This window comes from Amphiura filiformis, chromosome 3 (genome assembly GCF_039555335.1).
Source record: "Amphiura filiformis chromosome 3, Afil_fr2py, whole genome shotgun sequence".
Classification (NCBI taxonomy): Eukaryota; Metazoa; Echinodermata; class Ophiuroidea; order Amphilepidida; family Amphiuridae; genus Amphiura; species Amphiura filiformis.
In genome coordinates this window covers 291,229-311,530 of record NC_092630.1, presented here as the reverse complement: position 1 = coordinate 311,530, position 20,302 = coordinate 291,229, and the positions used below count along the sequence as shown (strand labels likewise).

Below are 20,302 nucleotides of genomic sequence, written 5' to 3'. Positions count from 1 at the left end.
AATTTAAATACACCTGTATCTTTATTAAAAGTGAATCGTAACCTTTTGATAGCTCACCTTCTAATCAACCTATTCGACACATTTGAGAGAATTCCAATGTATAACAATAGAACATAACACATCTTTCACACGTTTTCTCACTTATTTGTATTAATTTGTCTGAAAGTGTTAAACGGTACCGGCAGCGCATACATGTTACTTTATCTTTCATTGACTCAGTTTCTTCTTTCATCTGTTTTACCAATTTGTCTGAGACAATACCTCGCGTACTTAAAAAACAACACACACATATTCGTCGTGCAACACACGTGCCTTTATCTTTTATTAGCTCTGTTTCTCATTTATCTGTTCTTCCAATTTGTCTGATAGGTGGCGAGGTAGCAATACGACAGTACGCCCCAGGTAACATTGATCGCACAAGACACACGCTGAATACAGCGATTGGAAAAACGCTTCATTTTACCAATCAGTAGAACACAGTGAGGACGGATGGTGCTATGCTAAAGGTGTAGACTATCTCTGTCAGTACAGTGCACAGTGGAGATATTACTTAGTGATAGAAGTCCTATGGAGATATACTGGTAATACACTGGAATTATACTAGCTGCGTGGTATCGAATGCCGCATACTAGGATTTGGAATATTATATGTGTGTGTAATGAGAGTGTTCATCTGTTGGAATAAATCTGATGGCGATTCCAGGCGGTAAAAAGGGTATTCTATTCATCCTATGTATCAGCTTGGTCTTCATTTGTGTATACCTTTCCAATATACCAGTGGGTGTTGTACTCAAACCATCACCATGGACACAAAATACATTCAGGTAAACTTTATTAATTTTATCAACTAGTGCTGGCACATTCCTGATTTAAAAAGTTTCTCCTTGCTTTTTATGTAGTAAGATAAAAAAACCCAAAGATATGGAGAAATTCATATTTACTGTTCGTGTGTGTGTAATTGTAGTAAAACCCTCATCATTGTCTTTTGTCTTGACCAAGCTATGTAAACTTGCTTTACAACGATTCTGATTAGGAATACAACTTTATCGGTTATCGGGGGAATATAAAGAGGATTGTTATGAACCATGCGAATTTTATAATGTGACGACATCCAAAGAGAGGAAAACGTACGTTGTTATATAAGCTGTAATATTGTTCATCTTTTACTACTACAATGATAATATCATCATCATCAACAACAACAACAACAACAACAACAACAACAACAACAACAACAACAACAACAACAACAACAACAACAACAACAACAACAACAACAATAATAATAATAATAATAATAATACTAATAATAATAATAATAATGATAATAATAATAATAATAATAATAATAATAATAATAATAATAATAAAAATACTCATTATTTTGACTGAATCATAAAATGCTCATTATTTTGACTGAATCATAACAAAATTTTTATCCATGATAATAAAATATCCGATGTCTAGTTTCACAACGACGCTTTCACTTTGATATCACATTAATTAACTCCAATAAATCCAGCGCTCATATGTAAATCAAAATCAATAACAGGTTTATTACTTGCATCGTCTGATTAATCGGAATAATTGGTAATCGCCAATCCTATCCTGTTATAACAGCCTGCTTTTAATGAATACCGATGAGTACAACGACTGATCTGATGAGGTTTCTAATCAGATATCAAATTAATCGCACGAAACGGCAAGCTATAAATAAACGACTAACACATCGATGCAATTATGCATAATACCGCGATTGTTTTAAGCTTTTAAACCCTGCACACAGTTTGTAATTTAATTTCCCTGGATTATTACCTGATTGAATTGGTTGTTATGAAGAAATTGTACGCTGAAGAATTCTGAACAAAAATCCTTATGAATGATGCCTTTCTACGCTTGATTATTTTTTACACATATTAGTAATGTATATTCTATCTATATAACGCAATTGTTTAAAAGCTTAATAAAGATGGTATGCAAGAACAGGTAATTTAATATCCGTAAATTGGTTACTGTTCGGTCTAGATGGTACAAAACAATAATAGTAATATATTTTTATTTGAATACTCTATGCATAGTGTTTGACATTCACTTCCCGTCCAGAAATGCAAATATTACACTTTTTTGATCAAATATATACGATTATTTTGTTTACCAGTAAGTTTTATAACCGAAACATACATAATACAGTATCGTAGTACTGCTAAACCTCTGCAAGAGTTCTGTAAGTTCAAATTGGATTGCTTGAAAGCATTACTGGTGTTTCTGTATTGATGAAACAGAAAGCGATTGTATTACTTTCTATCATGTAAGAAAACCTCAAGGTCAACAAGAGGCAATACCCTGATCTTGTCTGATATTAATCAGCCCTCGAATACAACAGGCGTCGTTCCTAATTGAGGCACTTCACACTACGAGTTTATTTCTAGAATGATTTGGTTTGATTTAAGACGCGTCTAAAATATCGTACTTGTTGTACTTATGAAACTAATGTAACCAACTATCAAAAGGTTTCGGAACCAAGTTTGTATATCAATAGTGTGACGATGATACGTATCGAGCTCGTACGTGATCTGGCCCTACGTTTAATACACCATTGCATCTTAATTCCAACGCGTCGTATGAATAATCCTCATCATGGTGTAGCTCTTACAATAACACCAATGCTCTCTAAAACAAAACGCACAACTGGATTGAAAACTGCGCTGCATAGATGTTGTGGCATAAACATGAAATGGGTTTCCATTAAAATGGATATGAGCGCCGGAATCTGTTTTCTCCGAATGATGATTACCATGATAACCCTTCTTCTGGTGAGTGTTATGCGCCAGATGGCCATATTGATCGTGTTTGTATCGCGGCAAGGTGTAAATACATATACACTTATTTTACTAATCACATATATTTCCTTAAGGTTAAAATGCTTTGACCTGATTAGTTAGCTATATTTTTATACAACGAATTATTCTGCTTTATGTTTTGAAGTTTTTCAGTAACTTGATAGTACAAACAGACACGTAGTAGTTCAATGTTTAGAGGTTAATGACTGCGCATCACTTGTTTTGGGGGTATTGTGAAATATCTAAACATTGTGCTTTGGACCTCGGAATATCCCTCGGGGCTGCGCCCCTCGTGATATTCCGAGGTTCCAAAGCACAATGTTTAGATATTTCACAATACCCGAAAAATAACTAATGCAAAGTCATTAACCTCATTCATAACCGTCACTTTACACATTTTTTAATTCAATTTACGTCACATTTTCTTCTTTTAATTTGAAAGCAGAACACAATTTTAACTTTATCTATCGTTTTCCCTGTAAAAAATCGAATAGCCCATTAAGGAAATACCGCTAGCGACCAATCACACTAGCACGCAATCATGCGATGTCCAAATACGGCGGCCAGCGTCCGCGTAAATTGTTCGAACGCGTAACACGTCACGTAACGCGGTCATTGTAGAGCGTACTTTTAGCTACGTCACGAGACGCGGTCATTATACTTTTTCAATGACCTGCATTTGCGTCTGCGTATTTAAAAGTTATTGTCTGTGATTGGATCGCACTTGCTGCGTATATTAATGAGGTTATGAATTACTTATACAGCTAACATGTTATAAAGCATATCATTGTGTTAACATAAAGATAGTACAAAATCGGTTGTCCATATTCTTAAGCGAAACAAAGAATAACATAAAATAATCTTTATAAACAGACTTTGAAATATGAATACTCTTTTAATTTTTATTGTCTAATGTTGAAAATCATTTCCCTTCATTATGATATCCCATGTGCAACCAATTTGGGCACTGGTTTCTAATAATGCAAGCAATGAAAAATCAGAATCAGCATTCAGAATTTAAAACGACATTTACAATAATTGTTAGCCGACTGTCAAAATTATACTTGATGCGTGAACAAAATATCCTTCAAAGTAAATACAGTGTTATTAACAAATAAATATTTTGTCAATTTGGCGATACTTGCAAAAAACACTGGCTTTAAAGTTCAAAATGTTAGCAATACAAAATACTCTTTGGAATCTGCCATAGTTATTGACTAACGGATATCATTATAACCTCCTCTGAGGAAATGTACGGGTTATTAAAAGTTCGATAGATATTTCTTTGAATCATAATCATAAACTAAAGGTGATAGACAGCCAGTACTATACACATTTACGCCTTATCATTAGCTGTCCTCTAGAGTAATGTGTTACTTGGTACAATGGCATGATTGGTGAGTACCCAACCCCGTTTTCACCTGTCTTTATCCACTCACGTTGTCATCTTTTTGAAGCTATATTTGTGAATTGTTTCCTCCAATGGGCAATGGTTACATCCGATATCTGACAAGCTTACCACACTCAGTCGACTGTGTCAAATTTGTCAGACTGAAATTTTAACACATTCTATGTCCCAAAGTGTAGCAGCAGTAAATGTTGATACAATGCGAGGTCAATTTTTGTGATCAAAATACACACGAAGTGATCATATTGACGTGGTACAGAAGTGCAGTTGTACACAAGAAAGCTGCAAGTTGACACGATTGAACAAGGCGTTACAATGTCGTGGTTTAGATGAAACCTGCCAAGTAAAATACGACCTGGCTCATTCTACTCATGACAGAGAAGATGTACAAATAATACAATATTGTAGTCAGGGGATATTGAAAACTAATAATATCAACGGTTTACTTTCTTGGGGATCTATACTTTCATCAACTAAGAATGTGGAACTTAAATTGGGTCTTTGAACAACTGTAAAAAATTCGACTTAAAAATCCAATAATTGATGAACGCGCATAAAACGCAAGCATATTGATACTAAGTTTATTTTGTAGTGTCGTTGGCTCGTTTTTGACACCATCTTTGATCTTCATAATAAATGGAGAGCCTACCCGGCACAGGTCTTTTATGTGTTGTTGCACTTTTTCGCCTCAGCTGTGTAAGCCTCAGTTTAAACATGTCGGACCAGTGATAAAATTTAGCTCTATTGCAATTACTTTGATGACCTTTGTGTCACTTGCTTATGTTTCCAGTACAATTAAATCTATTCATCTTTCAGAAATGTAAATGTTACTCCCCTTGTTACTTATGCATATATTGCATTAAGCAGGTAGCCACAATGTTCAACATTCACAGGAATTATAAGTCCATAATCTATCCAAAAGGGTTTTTTACTTTCTGTATTTTGTTGTTGAATGAATGAATGAATGTTGTCGTTGTTAAAATTAATAATTTTAAGCTCCTATATAAATAAAATATTGTATACGAGTATAACTATTTCAATCGACACCCGTATTATATGCAATAGTGGTGAAAGTTGATAATAATCAACCCTTTGCAGTACCCACTAATAATGGTAATAGAGATAGACTGGAGTAGATATGTAAGTGTATTACATTTGTGACAGTAATGGCATACCATTAGTCATCACCATCACATACCTGAAAATTGCAATGCAATGTACAAAAGAAAATGATTGGTAATTGGTAAAAGATATGAGTGGCATTTCAAACAAGACTATATTTATTCACTACAAATGTGTGTTTTGTTATCTAAGGTAGGCGCGAAGAACCTCACGATGTGAACAAATTTGAGAGAAAAACAAACAAAGTTCGATCATATTTGGTATAATAAAACAAGAAAAATAATCCGAACCATGTGAATACGCATTACTTGAAACACTTAGAACGATCGACTCTCATACGCAAAACTTGGTATCAGGTAACCTTGAAAATGCTACGACAATAATATTTTGATACAGCCTTGTGACTTTGGGATTTGTATTGCTAGATGCAGCTGGACTTCGTACAATGAAAATATTTAAAATCACAATGCCTTAGAATTATTGTTATAAAGCTTTAGCTGACCGATTGATATGAAATCTGATACTGATTTTTGCCTAGTTGGGTAATGTTACCAAAGAGTCCGCGTCTGAAAGTTATATCTTATATTTCATCGGTGTTTGTTCGAAGAAAAAATAAAAGCCCATCTCATCTTTCTGATGTTACCGGAGAAAGATGAAGATGATACCACATTAGCGATTAGCGTTAATTAAAATTAAATCATAGATGATTTTCATGAAATAAGAGAAGTCTATTATTTTTTACAAGGTAGTAGCATATAATAATAAACAAATGGTGCTGGTTATTCTTCCCTCATTTAGTGCAGCTTTGTATGTTAACATTATTAATTATAACAATTTTGCTTATTTCATAAAGAAGATATGCATGGATGACTCTCGAAAAGTGGGTCGACTTTGACTCTTTTAAGAACATGGGTTTGTCTACATGGGGCGATTCATATACAAAAGTTTCCTTTTCGACAAGATACAAAATAGGAAGAGGACATAATAGCAAGTCGTGACCAAATGTTCATATTTTCCAAAGCAACAGTTTATTCTTTACTTCAGTACTCCAGTTATTTAAGTAACCAAGCCAACTCAAGCGGTCAATGGTGTAACTCAAGTATAATTTCCATCCGGGTTAGGCTTTTACACAGCCCATTAAAACACGAGAATGTTTGTTAAAACAAACAACTCTTTTAGTCTGTGTAGAAGTCTGTATTAAATTTTCTTTAAGTTAATGGACTAGTGTGACCGTGCGTTCATAACAAGTAACCCTGCAATCTTCCCTTGCTATTCAAAGCACTTTTCACGAGAAGGTAATGTCCTAGCAGATAGTAACGATGTGCTAGACATTGGAAATTTTAAGACACAAACAAGAGTTTGAAAATTCGGAAGATGGCGAAGCAAAACAAAATTTAAAAGTTTCTTAGAAGTTTAACGGCGATGTTTCAGGCATATCAACGTATAAGGAGACTATTATAAATATTTGTAACAAAAATAGAATGCAACTTATGGATACTAATGTATCGTTGATTTGTCGCAATATTGTGCCGGCAGTTAGAGTATATTTTGCAGTTTATCTCTTTATCTTAAAGATGTCATCCAAATTATTCATGGCTGGTTTCAGTCGTTATTACAGTTTCATGTTTTAATCTGCCGACAGCATTTCACATGGTCGTCCACTCGGCGTTAGCTGTATTTGTAGAAGACAAATTGAGAAAGCAAACTAATGCTAGCTGTCAGCTTTGCTTTGACAATGAAATGATTACCTTTAAAAAGGGAACCTGCGGCATCTCTGAAATTCTAATCACTCCAAGATATTCATATAGCAAGAAGGATTACTTGAAGAGTATAATATACACCTGACTAAGAATGTAATATACATCTGACTGAGAGAATAAGAGTGAAAATGCTGAGTGGTTCTGAAAATGAGCCCGACTGGTGGCATTTCCACTGAATTCGTAATTGGTTGTGAAAAGTCAATGGCACGGCGCGGCTGTTTCGATCGGGAGTCGATATTTCCACATTAAAATTAAAACGAAGCGTGTGTAAATTAGCCATGATTGCAGGTTTGAGCTAGAAATAAAATAGCTATAAAAGATTGATGTTTGCTTTTTCGATATCACACAGATAGAGACAAGCAGTATGTTAAGTAATCCAATTCTAGATAAACGACATGATACATACAAAAGAGAAAGTATTGCTACAAAATGTATCAAACACAGGAAAGGAAAGAGTTTCATAAGATGAAATAGCCTCTGACACGTAGCATGGACGTCCACGTTGAACTGTGTCTTAATTTAGTCCGCAGATAAATAATAATTGTTCAGTGAATGATCTACGGTGAGGACATTTTACAAGCAAACACATCCCACCCACCAGTACACCCCAACCCATCCACCCACACAAATACACACAAGTTACAATTATTACTATACTAACCATTCTTTGACATCAGATTTAGCATAAAAAGCAATTTCAAGTCCAATAACACCGATTATGGAGTTACTGTACATACCATCCGTCATGCATTAGCTTTAATTTGCTATCACAATAAATGATAGTTATACGCGTGAACCTATATATATCCCGGATATATATTCAATGCTCGATATTTTGATTACCCAAGACGGACATTCAAGGATAGGACCAATGTCATTTTTGACAACCCAGCTTTATATATATGTCCATCATCCATCCATTACTTTAAAAAGATATAGAACCGAGAAGAGTATATTGTATAAGATTATATCTTTGACAAGGATTTGCTGTTGACAGTGATAATAGAAAAAATCTTACCATCAGAAATTTAACATGGCTATTTCATGAGGATTCCAATGTCCCAGTAACTTCCTCCAAAGCAGATATTGAGACGACGACTTATATATGGATTAAGGACTCGCTGAATTCGTCGTCAAATATATCTATTTCGAGCAATGTCTAGCAACGGCTTTGCGATATTAAAATACTACGTTACTAAAAAGTAGTAATATAATGACCACTTGTATGGTTTAAAGTGATTTAAAACAGGTTCCTGACACTTAATTACTCTAGTACTGGATTTCTTTCTTGGAGGGAGAATTAGCTTGAGCTAAGAATTGGATTGTATCGGAGAGTAACTGCTCTTAAGTATAATATAACTGACCTTTTATTTGACGAGTTTCGACGATAAATGATTCATTTTAATGAGATATTTGATAATGCAAGCTCATACAAAATTGACAACATTATAAGAAAATATATCACTAACCTTTGCATATCTTCCGCAACTCACGTATGCTACGGGTGAAGTTGTTCAGTAAAAATAAACTGGTATAGCTTTACGTGCACCTGGAGCGCCAACTTTAAATTACATCAAAATATGAATATCATCAGAAACAAAAGATCGATGTGTTCCATATTAATGCAAAATAGAGAGAAACTTAGTATCACTTTCAAAATAATTTGTCTGGCTATGTGATAGAAATTGTACCATAGTGTTTATTTACTCTCTGTAATGCCGGGGGAAGGTTTTTTTTTAAGGTGTCGTGGTTAGTTTAGGGAAAAGCACGCTAGAAGCGTAATACAGAAATGACTAAGAAGACACCGATAACTACAGAGTCTCAGGGTCCTAAATTTCAATCAAGCACAGAATAATATGTCTTACTAGTCTTATTCAGTTAAGGGGTGGGGGTATGAACGTTTGGACAGTATTTATTGTGGGACATTAGAGCACATCAGACATATCGAATTGCATTCTGAATACGAAGAATGTCCTTCTGATATCAAATAATTTTGATTTTTGAAATTCCCAATGTAATACACATTTTGTGGCAAATGATTAAAAATTGATATTTTTGATATTTAACAGTACTCGAAGTAAACTTTATAAATCTGATGATTTATACTTAAAGTGTATGTAGGTGGGATGAAAAGCCGCCGATCAATTGAAAATTTTGACCTTTCGTATTGAAGATATGGATTTTTTTTCCCAAAACACCAAAAAATTAGGTCTTTTTGGGAAAAAAATCCATATCTTCAATATGAAAGGTCAAAATTTTCAATTGATCGTCGGCTTTTCCTCCCAGCTACATACACTTTAAGAATATGTCATTAGATTTATAAAATTTACTTCGAGGACTGTTATATATCAAAAATGTGAAAAATATCAAATTTTAATAATTTGTCATAAAATTTGTAAACTGAGCTCAAAAAGAAACTTACAATGTTTTACAACTTGTGAATCACAAGGTCATATCTTAAAATAATGTCAATCAAAATGAACCAAGATTACACACAGGATTACTTTAATACTCTACTCAAAACACATGTCAGTACCCTTACCAAACATGAATGCCTATTTGGCATTCTCTAGGTATTCGCCAAGCCCTCGAGTGCCAGGGATAGCGATACTAGGTGGTCACTAGCACTCAGCAGCTAATGAATGCCTATAGAGCTGGTTCACAGGCATTCCGAATGCCTCACAAGAATGCTTCCGAATGCCTATTTACTCATTAAGCCCTCAATAAAGTTCAAAACTATTAACTTAGGCATTCCTAAGCATTCATAACTAAGTGGTTCTAGGATTAGGCGGTTTGCTATAGGCACTCAGTGGCATTCGGATAAGGCATTCAGTTAAAAAAATTCTTAAGTAATAGGCATTCCACTGAAAAATTTCTAAGTATTAGGCATTCGGTTAAAATTTGTTAAAGTAATAGGCATTCCACTGAAAAATTTCTAAGTATTAGGCATTCGGTTAAAAAATTTCTAAGTAATAGGCATTCCATTCAATTAGGCATTCTGCTAATAGCCTTGACTAGCATTCTTAGTGGTTGACCCAAGGGTCAAACAGGTGCATGATGGGAATATATTTCTAACTGCCATTTTGAACTGGTGTGAATGCAGAGAGGATTGAATCTTAATCCTTTCATGTTTCCAGCTTTATTATAGGCCTTATTTTTCACTCTTTACATTTGGGATGTTACATGACAATGCCATATTATGTGGACAACATCATACATGTATGGGATCCATGTATAGTTATCTCTGTGTGCAATAATATGCCACAATATGGATGGTGTAAGTATAGGTAAGCTTAAATATGACTAGATGTAACTTTGAATATAGGTTTTTATGTAGGCAGTTTCTTGAAATATGGAATGGTCTAGTGTTAGGAAGGAGGAGCTAGTTAGCATATTGGGGCATTATTATTACATTAATAATAATTGTGTACATTTATACCACGCAAAATCCACTAAAAAGGCACTCATATGGCACAAAATTAGGGGAAATTGTCTTTTTTTTTCACTTTTGACTTCATTTATTATGAAGGGAATAGTTTAGACCTCCACAGTTGTTGATAAGAATTATTTAATTTGTTTCCAGGAGTCAATTTGGATAATTACATCAAAGAATAAAAAAGATAAACTATATAACAACCATAGCAGTGGCCAGCTTTCTGGTGTTTGCAAATGGTTTGCGTGTTAATTGAGACAATAATAATTGTATCCTTTGATTCTGATATATTCGTTCAAGGGCTAATACAACCGTGTGATTAGAGGGCTAAAGCAACTACCTTTATGTGATGGGAATTCATTGAAGCATAGTTTGCATTTGAATTGGAAGCCTGGGATTGGAAGGCCCAAGCCTCAAATTTACTCACTTTTTTCCATAGACAAAAGACGCAGTGATTTATCCATCGGATGTGATTTAGCCACCAGATGTTACATCTTTGCGTTCACTCAACTTATGTCAATACTGAATTCTAAGCTGATCTCCGCTAGTGTCTACACTAAAAATATCATAGACTCGACAAAGACAGACGATGTACTGAACTAAAATGCCTCTGCGTCTGTCACAATGGATAAAAAATGGAGTACATTCTGGGCTTACCATGTGCAATTTTCTGCAGTGCATTATATTATATATATTCCTATTCCTCACTCTCGTATAATTGCTTAGCCAGCATATAGCTATATAATTATATAGTGGTTCAAGTGCTTCACCTGTAAGTGGTTGGAATACCTATAAGCGGTTGGAATGCCTATAGGCGGTTGGAATGCTTCTGAGGCGATTGGAAATTTCATTGGCGGTTGGAGTACTTCATAGGCGGTTGGAATGCCACTAAGTGGTTCGAGGGCCTAGCTCATTTACATATTTCGCCTCTGAGGAGGGCTTATGAACCACTTACGAACCACTAGTAGCGGTTGAGGGCTAAATAAGTGGTTCGAGTGCTAACCTGTAGGCGGTTGGAATGCTTCTGAGGCAGTTGGTATGCTTCCTAGCGGTTCGAATGCTTCCTAGGTGGTTTAAATGCTAGGCGGTTTGAATGCCTCCTTGGTGGTTCGAATGCCTCCTTAGTGGTTCGAGTGCTTAGCTCATTTACATATTTCGCCTCTGAGGAGGGCTTATGAACCACTTATGAACCGCTATAAGCGGTTGAGGGTTAGCAAACAGGCGGTTGAGTGCTAACAACCGCCTATTAACTCAATGTTATAGTATTGGAGGCATTCACCATTTAGGCATTCATTACCGGTTCTTTACCATTCAATGGAATGCCTAGTGAGTGGCTAGCGAATGCTAGTTTTTTAGGTAAGGGTAACCAAGCAGTTGTCCAACTGACACAACAGCAAAATGCACTGTCATGGGACAGCTTCCTCGAAGTTCCTCCACTTTCACAGCCCAACATTTGGCACCCAGCACAAAAAATCTGTGAGAATGCACACAAGATCCTTGCACAGATGATAAAACGGTGCTGCTTTCTGCTTTTCATACACTTTTTTCATGAAACAGGGCTGGGCTGTGAATGTGATCCAGGAAGCTGTTCCATGTCAGTGCATTTTGCTGTTGTGTCAGTTGGATAACTGCTTGGTTACTGACATGTGTTAAGAGTAGAGTATTGAAGTAAACCTGTGTGTAATTTTGGTTCAATTTGATGGACAGGATTTCAAGATATGACCTTGTGAAAAATTATAAGTTTCTTTTTGAGCTCAGTTTATTATATCGTGAATTTCAAAAAATGTTATTTGATATCAGAAAGACATTCTTCGTATTCAGAATGCAATTCGATATGTCTGATGTGCTCTCATGTCCCACAAACAAATACTCCCGAAACGCTCAAAACGCTCATTCCAGATCCCTTAAGGGCTGGGGTATGAACGTTTGGACAGTATTTATTTTGGGACATCAGAGCACATCAGACATATCGAATTGCATTCTGAATACGAAGAATGTCATTCTGATATCAAATAATTTTGATTTTTGAAATTCGCAATTTAATACACATTTTATGGCAAATCATTAAAAATTGATATTTTTGATATTTTAAAACAGTACTTGAAGTAAACTTTAGAAATCTGATGATTTATACTTAAAGTGTATGTAGGTGGGATGAAAAGCCGACGATCAATTGAAAATTTTGACCTTTCGTATTGAAGATATGGATTTTGTTCCCAAAACACCAACAAAATTAGGTCTTTTGGGAAAAAATCCATATCTTCAATATGAAAGGTCAAAATTTTCAATTGACCGTCGGCTTTTCCTCCCTGCTACATACACTTTAAGAATATAACATTAGATTTATATAACTTACTTCGAGGACTGTTATATATCAAAAATTTGAAAAATATCAAATTTTTATAATTTGTCATAAAATTTGTATTATATTGTGATTTTCAAAAAATGAAAATTATTTGATATCAGAAAGACATGCTTCGTATTCAGAATGCAATTCGATAGGTCTGAGGTGCTCTCATGTCCCACAAAAAATACTGTCGAAACGCAATAAACGCTCATTTTAGATCCCTTAACTTTGCGTTTAAAATCTAATACCTAGCTACAGGTAAACCATCTTTGGTAGCTTTTGGTCGTCGTACAGTCCTGTTAATTGATGCTCGGGAATTGTATAGAATAAGTTACTGTATTGTCGCGTGACATTTGTATGTGTTATTCACTTTTAACAAATCTAAACTGGAATGGGAATCAACCGTTAACAGTGGTTGTAATAATAAATTAATACGATTTGATCAAAGTTATTGGCTCCGATTCTTATCTCTGGAGTCTTCTACTGAACACTATCTCTTTATCTGAAACATTCACTAAATATATTATTTAATCACATTCAAGGTAATTTATAAATGGGTGTTATGGGAAGTCAATCTAAGGAAAACAAATTACTCTTTAATGGAGATGCACCTGCTCAGGAAGTATGAATGTTCTGCTGAAACTAAATGACGGAACAATTACTTTCTTCCTCCAAAGTTTCAATACAATCAGCGTTTCTTCTGGCCATCTCAGATTGCCTTCAGGGTCAAAAAACTAGAAGCCTGCATCAGTCTCTTTCAAATTCATAAGCATGCGAGATGAAATGTAGTTCTCCTATCTCAAAATCACCTCGCCATCTTCTTGTTATATTTCAAACGCTTAATCATTAAGATGCCGAACATGCCCCTAGTTTATTTTCATGTGTATGCAGTAAAATTTAAAAACCTGGTATTTCTGAAAGTTGATATCGGCACCCTATGTTGTCATGTTCTACATAGAGAATAAATTGCAAGAATAAGGTACATCAGCGCGGGGGAATTGACCGCCATCTGCAGCATTCATGATGATGACCTATTTGGAATCTTTGATTAAGAGAAAAAAATTTCGCGCAATTTGCCCGGTTTCTGTCTGCCAATAAGAATTTCCTGATTGTATGTAAGGATATTGGGATTGCCTCCAGATAACTGTTATCTTAGCTAGACCATCCGTAGCTGAGTTTATTACAAGATAAATTGTGGAGCCAAAACTATTATTTTCATTAACCCACTGATGAAACGAGACTTTAAAATCACAACAATTTTGTTTAATTTCAACAAATGTTTCAATATTTTGGAACTATTGCCGTTCACTTTAAAGTCATGATGTAGCTAAGTGTTGGTATTTTTTTTAAAGCCATGCTGCTTTTAAGACAGTCACGCCTGAAGTCGGAACTTCCTGAATATGGATAAGAAGTGGCTGACCACGATGTTAACCGACTTCCATTTAGTTTGCTGTAATATTATACCCATATGACGTCCATTGGTCTGAGGAAACATTAATGATCGATGAAAACAGGAATGACGGCGAGAACAGTCAATAATTTAAAGCCATCGTATATTTTTATCCAGTCAAAATTATAGCACCCATGTTTGTGTTTCCATATCCATTGAACTATGCTGATGTCATGAAGAGTCTTTTATTATATGAGATTTAAAATAATATAAAATTGATAGCCTTTGATCCTTGCCGACAAAGTACTTTCTGGTGATGTTATCTTTATTCTAATATTAACTGGCCTCCTTAGGCCGAGCAAATTTTAAATGTTTTAGTTTCCGTCCCCTCCCACCTCAATTTCTGGGATTTGTTAGTTTTGTTTTTAAATTATTTCGGATATTTCAAAATATTTATTTGGAATGCTTTAGGAAAACTTAATAGATATAAATAAGTTTACTTTTTTGGTACTCTAGATGGTTTGTCCCTCAGAATCTCGCATTAAAAAAGAGCCCTTTCCTTTTCTCGAGCACTGTTGGAAAAGACCAAAAACTACTAACAATGCTAATTTCACATTGAAGAAAAAATCCCCTCCCTCGTCAATTCATGAAAATTCCCTGGACGAGGAGCAAAACATTAATTTTATACGGCCTTGGGTACAATCGTGCACTTTATGTAAATCGCTGCCCTCAAAAAACAATCAAATGTTTGAATTAATCGACGGCAATGTACTTGGATTTCTCAATTAAGAGATTTCCCGGAGAAATCTTATTCTTTAGGGTAATGCTGTGTAGATAACGTTGTTGGGATGTGTTTGGAAGTACATGGCAAGTGATATAAGTAATGTAGCTGACGGAATGCAATAGCTAGCAAAGCGAATGTTAAACCATTAATGGCAATTTCAAGCAGCAGCACGTTTGTAGAGTCCGTTGACTTAGACACTGTCTTCTATGCTGTTCTTTTTACTCGCCTCCGGTCTAGAGTAATGTGAATAAAACATAAAATGGCGCTTCATTTACAATATCACCATTTTAAAAGGTGTCAATCGGAAGATACCAATACCAGACCGTGTATAAGAAGAGGTGAGTTAAATCTTAATAATTGTCTAGAGAAATATTTCGCCTTAGGTGATGCAACATGTCGCCGTTAGGATATACCGGTATTTTGTTTTAAAACGCAAACTATTTTATGTGCGAGTACCGGGATCCGGCAAACTGTCTTGCTGTCTGCTATGGGGCGTTGCAGACTACAGGATATGATATGGCGGATGTTCCCATCCATGGTTAGTCGCAATCTGGTTTAGTATAAAAACAAATATCGTACAAATGTCCACAAAATTTAATAGGGCTCGCAGACGCTCCCTGCATCTACAGCATAACGAAGGTATTATGATTCGACTAGTTTATCAACACACATACCATGGCCAGTTTACGAGTATGTGTACACAAAGATCAAGTAGAGCAAAGGTTTTTTTAAGCACCTATACAGTGTTATTTTTGCGAAACGTCTTTATACCATGACATTCAGCTAGGGCTGCGGGAATCATGAATAGAAGTGCAAGACATGAATAGCTCCTATCCTAATGATAGTAAAATCACCTTTGTTTCGCATCTGACTACCAACAAATATACAAACAACATCCATCCCCGGAATCCATCAGGTCTAATAATATCAAATGTGTCAAGGTTACCTTGGCAACCACCGATGAAACAGAAGTTTGTGATATATATGAACTAGGCAGATAATAAGAACCTTTCCTACAAGATTTGGGAAAACCTGTTTGTTGCTAGCAAAATACGTACAACACAGCACTTGCACCTTAGACATTTTTTATTGATTTATTGATCAGTGATCATTCTGAAGGTAGTTACTATAAATAGAGATCCTTTAGGCAATTTTGACAAAATACTTCATACTTTTAGAATCCTCCATCAAATAAAAAACCTGGCAAATATCGATTGAAGCATCTCAATTCAATACCAATCCCTTGGTACCAAGAGATATACTACACTTGATGAAAATATTGAAACTGAGATACGATATTGTGAAGATTGATGAACACGTAGGAAAGCCTACCTGTCATTATCTGTATTCATTCATCAGTCATATATTTCATAATTTGAACTACATCAGAAAAATGAGTAAAAAAATGTAATTAGAGTCTGCCTTAAAATATTCTTTTTAAAATCTTTTCAAAATATGCAAATATAGCAAAGTGGTAAATTTATTTATATTAAATGATTTAAAATCTATTTTATGATATGAATTGATTTGTTAAGTATGCAATCGACTCGGGCCCATGCTTTTTAACATTGGATGCGCTTACTATTTCAATATTTCATGATGTGTGTGTTGGGTGCCGTGTATTTTTCGTGCGGGGTTGAGGTAGCTCATGGAAAAATGGAAAGTATTGTGCAGTCTAATGTGATATAACCATTGTCTGGAATAATAATTTTCTGACAATCCATTATTAAATACAGAAATTATTATTTTTGCGTCTAGAATGCAACATAGTAACCAAGTCGTACACTAAAACTCATTTATTCAGTCTATCCTGTAATACTACTGTCAATGATGCTTGAAGCCGGTAAAAGATTAGGCATATTCTCTGAAGAAAAGGGGACAATAGACTTTTTCATTACCAATCCCTTGGTACCGAGAGATATACTACACTTGATGAAAATATTGAAACTGAGATACGATATTGTGAAGATTGATGAACACGTAGGAAAGCCTACCTGTCATTATCTGTATTCATTCATCAGTCATATATTTCATATGTTGAACTACATCAGAAAAATGAGTAAAAAAATTATATTCTGCCTCATATTCGTTTTAAGATCCTTCCAAAAGAGGAACTATAGTAAAAGATAAATTTAGTTACATTAAATGATTTAAAAATCTATTTTATGATATCAATTGATTTACTAAGTACGCAATCGAATCAGGCACATGTTGGCTGCCGTGTGTTTTTCGTGCGGGGTTGAGGTAGCTAATGGAAAAATGGAAAGTATTGTGCAGTCTAATATGATATAATTATTTTACCCATTGTCAGGAATAATAATATTCTGATAATACATTTTTACATACATTATTACCTGTGCGTCTAGAATGCAACACAGTAACCAGGCCTTAAACTTACATCTATCATTTTATAGAGGATATCATAAGAAATACTATATAACTTCTTTACACGCAGGATGCTGGTGCTTTAAGTTTAATAATTTAATCAGTAATTTAGATTTGAACTAATTATTCATATATTTCAAATATTTAAAAACTCATTGCGTCAACATAATCTCTGTACTCTGACCATAGCCATATCTTTTATATCTTTTGAATTATTAACTGAGTATAGCTAGTCACATCAAAATGTAATTATAAGAAAGCAACAAAACATTGTATATCACGCAAATGTTTTATTTTAAGACCACAGTTTATTGAAAAACCAGATGCGAGTGGAGATTAATTAGCCTATTCATGTTGCCCTTTAAAGCCGATGCAATATCTGTTTTACACAAAATGACGTATTGCGATGCAATACTAAACTATACTACCTATATAGCATATGAAGAGATATTCTTCGGAAATATCACATTAAATAGAAAATGGGGAAAGTAGCCAATCAAGTTGGAAAATATGTTTGGTTTTAGTGTTTTTGCAGTGAATACCGGGTCTTTCGCTCAGCTAAAAATATTTTTGTTTTCAATTACCATTAATAAAATAAATATGTCATAAAATAACACTGAAAGATTTATGTTACATGACGATCCCTGTCGCGGTAAAAGTACCTTACTTATATAAATGGTATGAGCCCCTGACGGATATGAGTTTTTCTACATCGGGACATACAAGGATGTACACTACAGACACCCCGACATACACACAAATAGACACACCCCAACGCGAACACATCCACCCCACCCCCACAACCACACCCACTCCACACCCCGGCAAACACACATATCCATTCTGATTTAAAAAAATATACCTAGTTGGCCATTTCACTCCACTCTCTCACTCTCTCTTGGTACGTCTGTCTGTCTGAGTAACTCGTCTTTAGACTATATCAGTCGAACCAATCTCTGTTTAGTTACTTACTTTAAAAACCTTGTTTTAATCTTTTCTGTTGAAAGTTTCGTACGTACTTTTTAATGCGTTATCGTAAGTTACGGACATTGACACAATTTACCCGGGAGCCACCAGAGACTATTTAAATGTCATTGTCACACTACTGCGTACTCTGATTTGTTTCATCATTTCTTTCATAGTGTAACATTTTTAGAAACGAGCAGATTTTATTTACGGTTATCACTTAAGGAAAACCTGTTGGCAAGGTTTTTCCAAAACCAAGTTGTTTCAAGGACCGTTTTAATGAACACATCTCTTATAGAGTAGCCACAACGTTTTACAGTATCAGGAATGTAATACTTAAAAAGGTTTTCTATGGTATAGACTTAATCATACATTTATTGTTTTTACAATGTGACGCTTAACCATCAAATGTTTTTTTAAGTAAATTAATTTGTTCAGAAATAGCCATAAACCATGCGTATTGTCATTTGTGATATATCTTTATACGATTCAAATATTTGTAAAGCTTTACAAGCGATTCTGATGATTTTTATTCAATTTTGGGCAACAAAGAAATGAAAGCTATAATATAGAGAGTTAAAGCCGCTGCAATCGAGAACTACATGGGAAGCATATGGAAATGATGAAAAACAAGAAAGTAGCATAAACATCGGACCACTTGATATCTACAGAATTCGATTTAAGTCGTATCAAACCTGTTAACTTTCGTATGTTAGATACGAATCACTTATCTTGTACTGTATAATCTTACATGCAGGTGCCAGATATCTATGGCCCAGGTCATTTGCAAGCCATTATCTGTACTTAAATGTAGAACAGCCACTGGATTTCTAAGTGTCTTGAATGGTTTGATCTAATAGAGCACCATCTAATAGAGCACATTGCTCTGTTTACCACCTGCATGCTTACTCTCTCGCATATTTCCCGTCATTTCTAGCTCCTTATAAAAGGCTATTATTTTGTCCATGACTAATATAGCTCGGTGGTAAATGGCTGCCCGAGAGGCCCGAGTTATTTTAGCCTCCGATCGTCATGCGTGTATTTGTTGAGATGTCTCAATGCACGCCAAATCCGTACTTTTTTAAAAATATATATATTATACGCTTCGCGTAGTGAAAAATGGAAGAAAGGAGGAAAACAACGAAGCGAAAGGCTATATTTACAAATCTATATGCTCCAATTCATGAAACCACTGGATTTAGTTCCTTTAGATGACATCAACATCCTCTAAATGCCTAGGTAATACGAACACTGATGACAATGTTTGCACGAGGAAGGCTTACGTTTTAAAACATTGCATTATTCACGTATAAATCTAATAACGTCTATTTAATGGGATAGTGTTAAGGTAACGGACTAAAGACCGCACATACCCATTAGCTAATCAGATTTGTCTTGTAATAACCTAACACAGCCCACCTGGTAGATGTGCCGTCAAGCAAGCACATGGATGGGCTTATTAAACATGCTAGACTGGGTAATACATACGCGCTCACAGCACCATAACTTATAAAAATATTGTAAAGGTTGTGCCTGTAAAAATGACTGCTAGGTAATAAGTCAGCTGTCGACTTATAAAAATCTATATCAATTTAACAAATTAGTTACCTATCATGAAACATTACAGAACATGATTTGCATTTATGCATTGGCACAGTTAAATTGACTACGTATCTTTATTTAAATAAAGATTTACAACCGGTTATCAAAGAATCCATTTATAAGGAGTTTACAAAATCAATAAGTAAAATATCGTAAAATATTGTTAATTTATATTATATCAGAAGAAAGTAAGTCCCGAAATAAATGATTTATTATTATTTGCCGGTACATTAAATATTGATAAATGCCATCACATCTATTGTTGT

General features: G+C 34.8%; 1 protein-coding gene across 1 annotated transcript in view; it reads left to right on the top strand.

Moving 5' to 3' along the window:
* The first annotated feature begins 415 nt into the window (after positions 1-415).
* The window catches only part of LOC140147577 (galactosylceramide sulfotransferase-like), a 127,544-nt gene continuing 107,657 nt past the window's right edge, over positions 416-20,302 (top strand). The window contains exon 1 of the mRNA XM_072169356.1: positions 416-823. Within this exon, the coding sequence (XP_072025457.1) occupies positions 690-823 (134 nt within the window). The 5' untranslated portion in view covers positions 416-689. The remainder of the gene's footprint in view (positions 824-20,302) is intronic.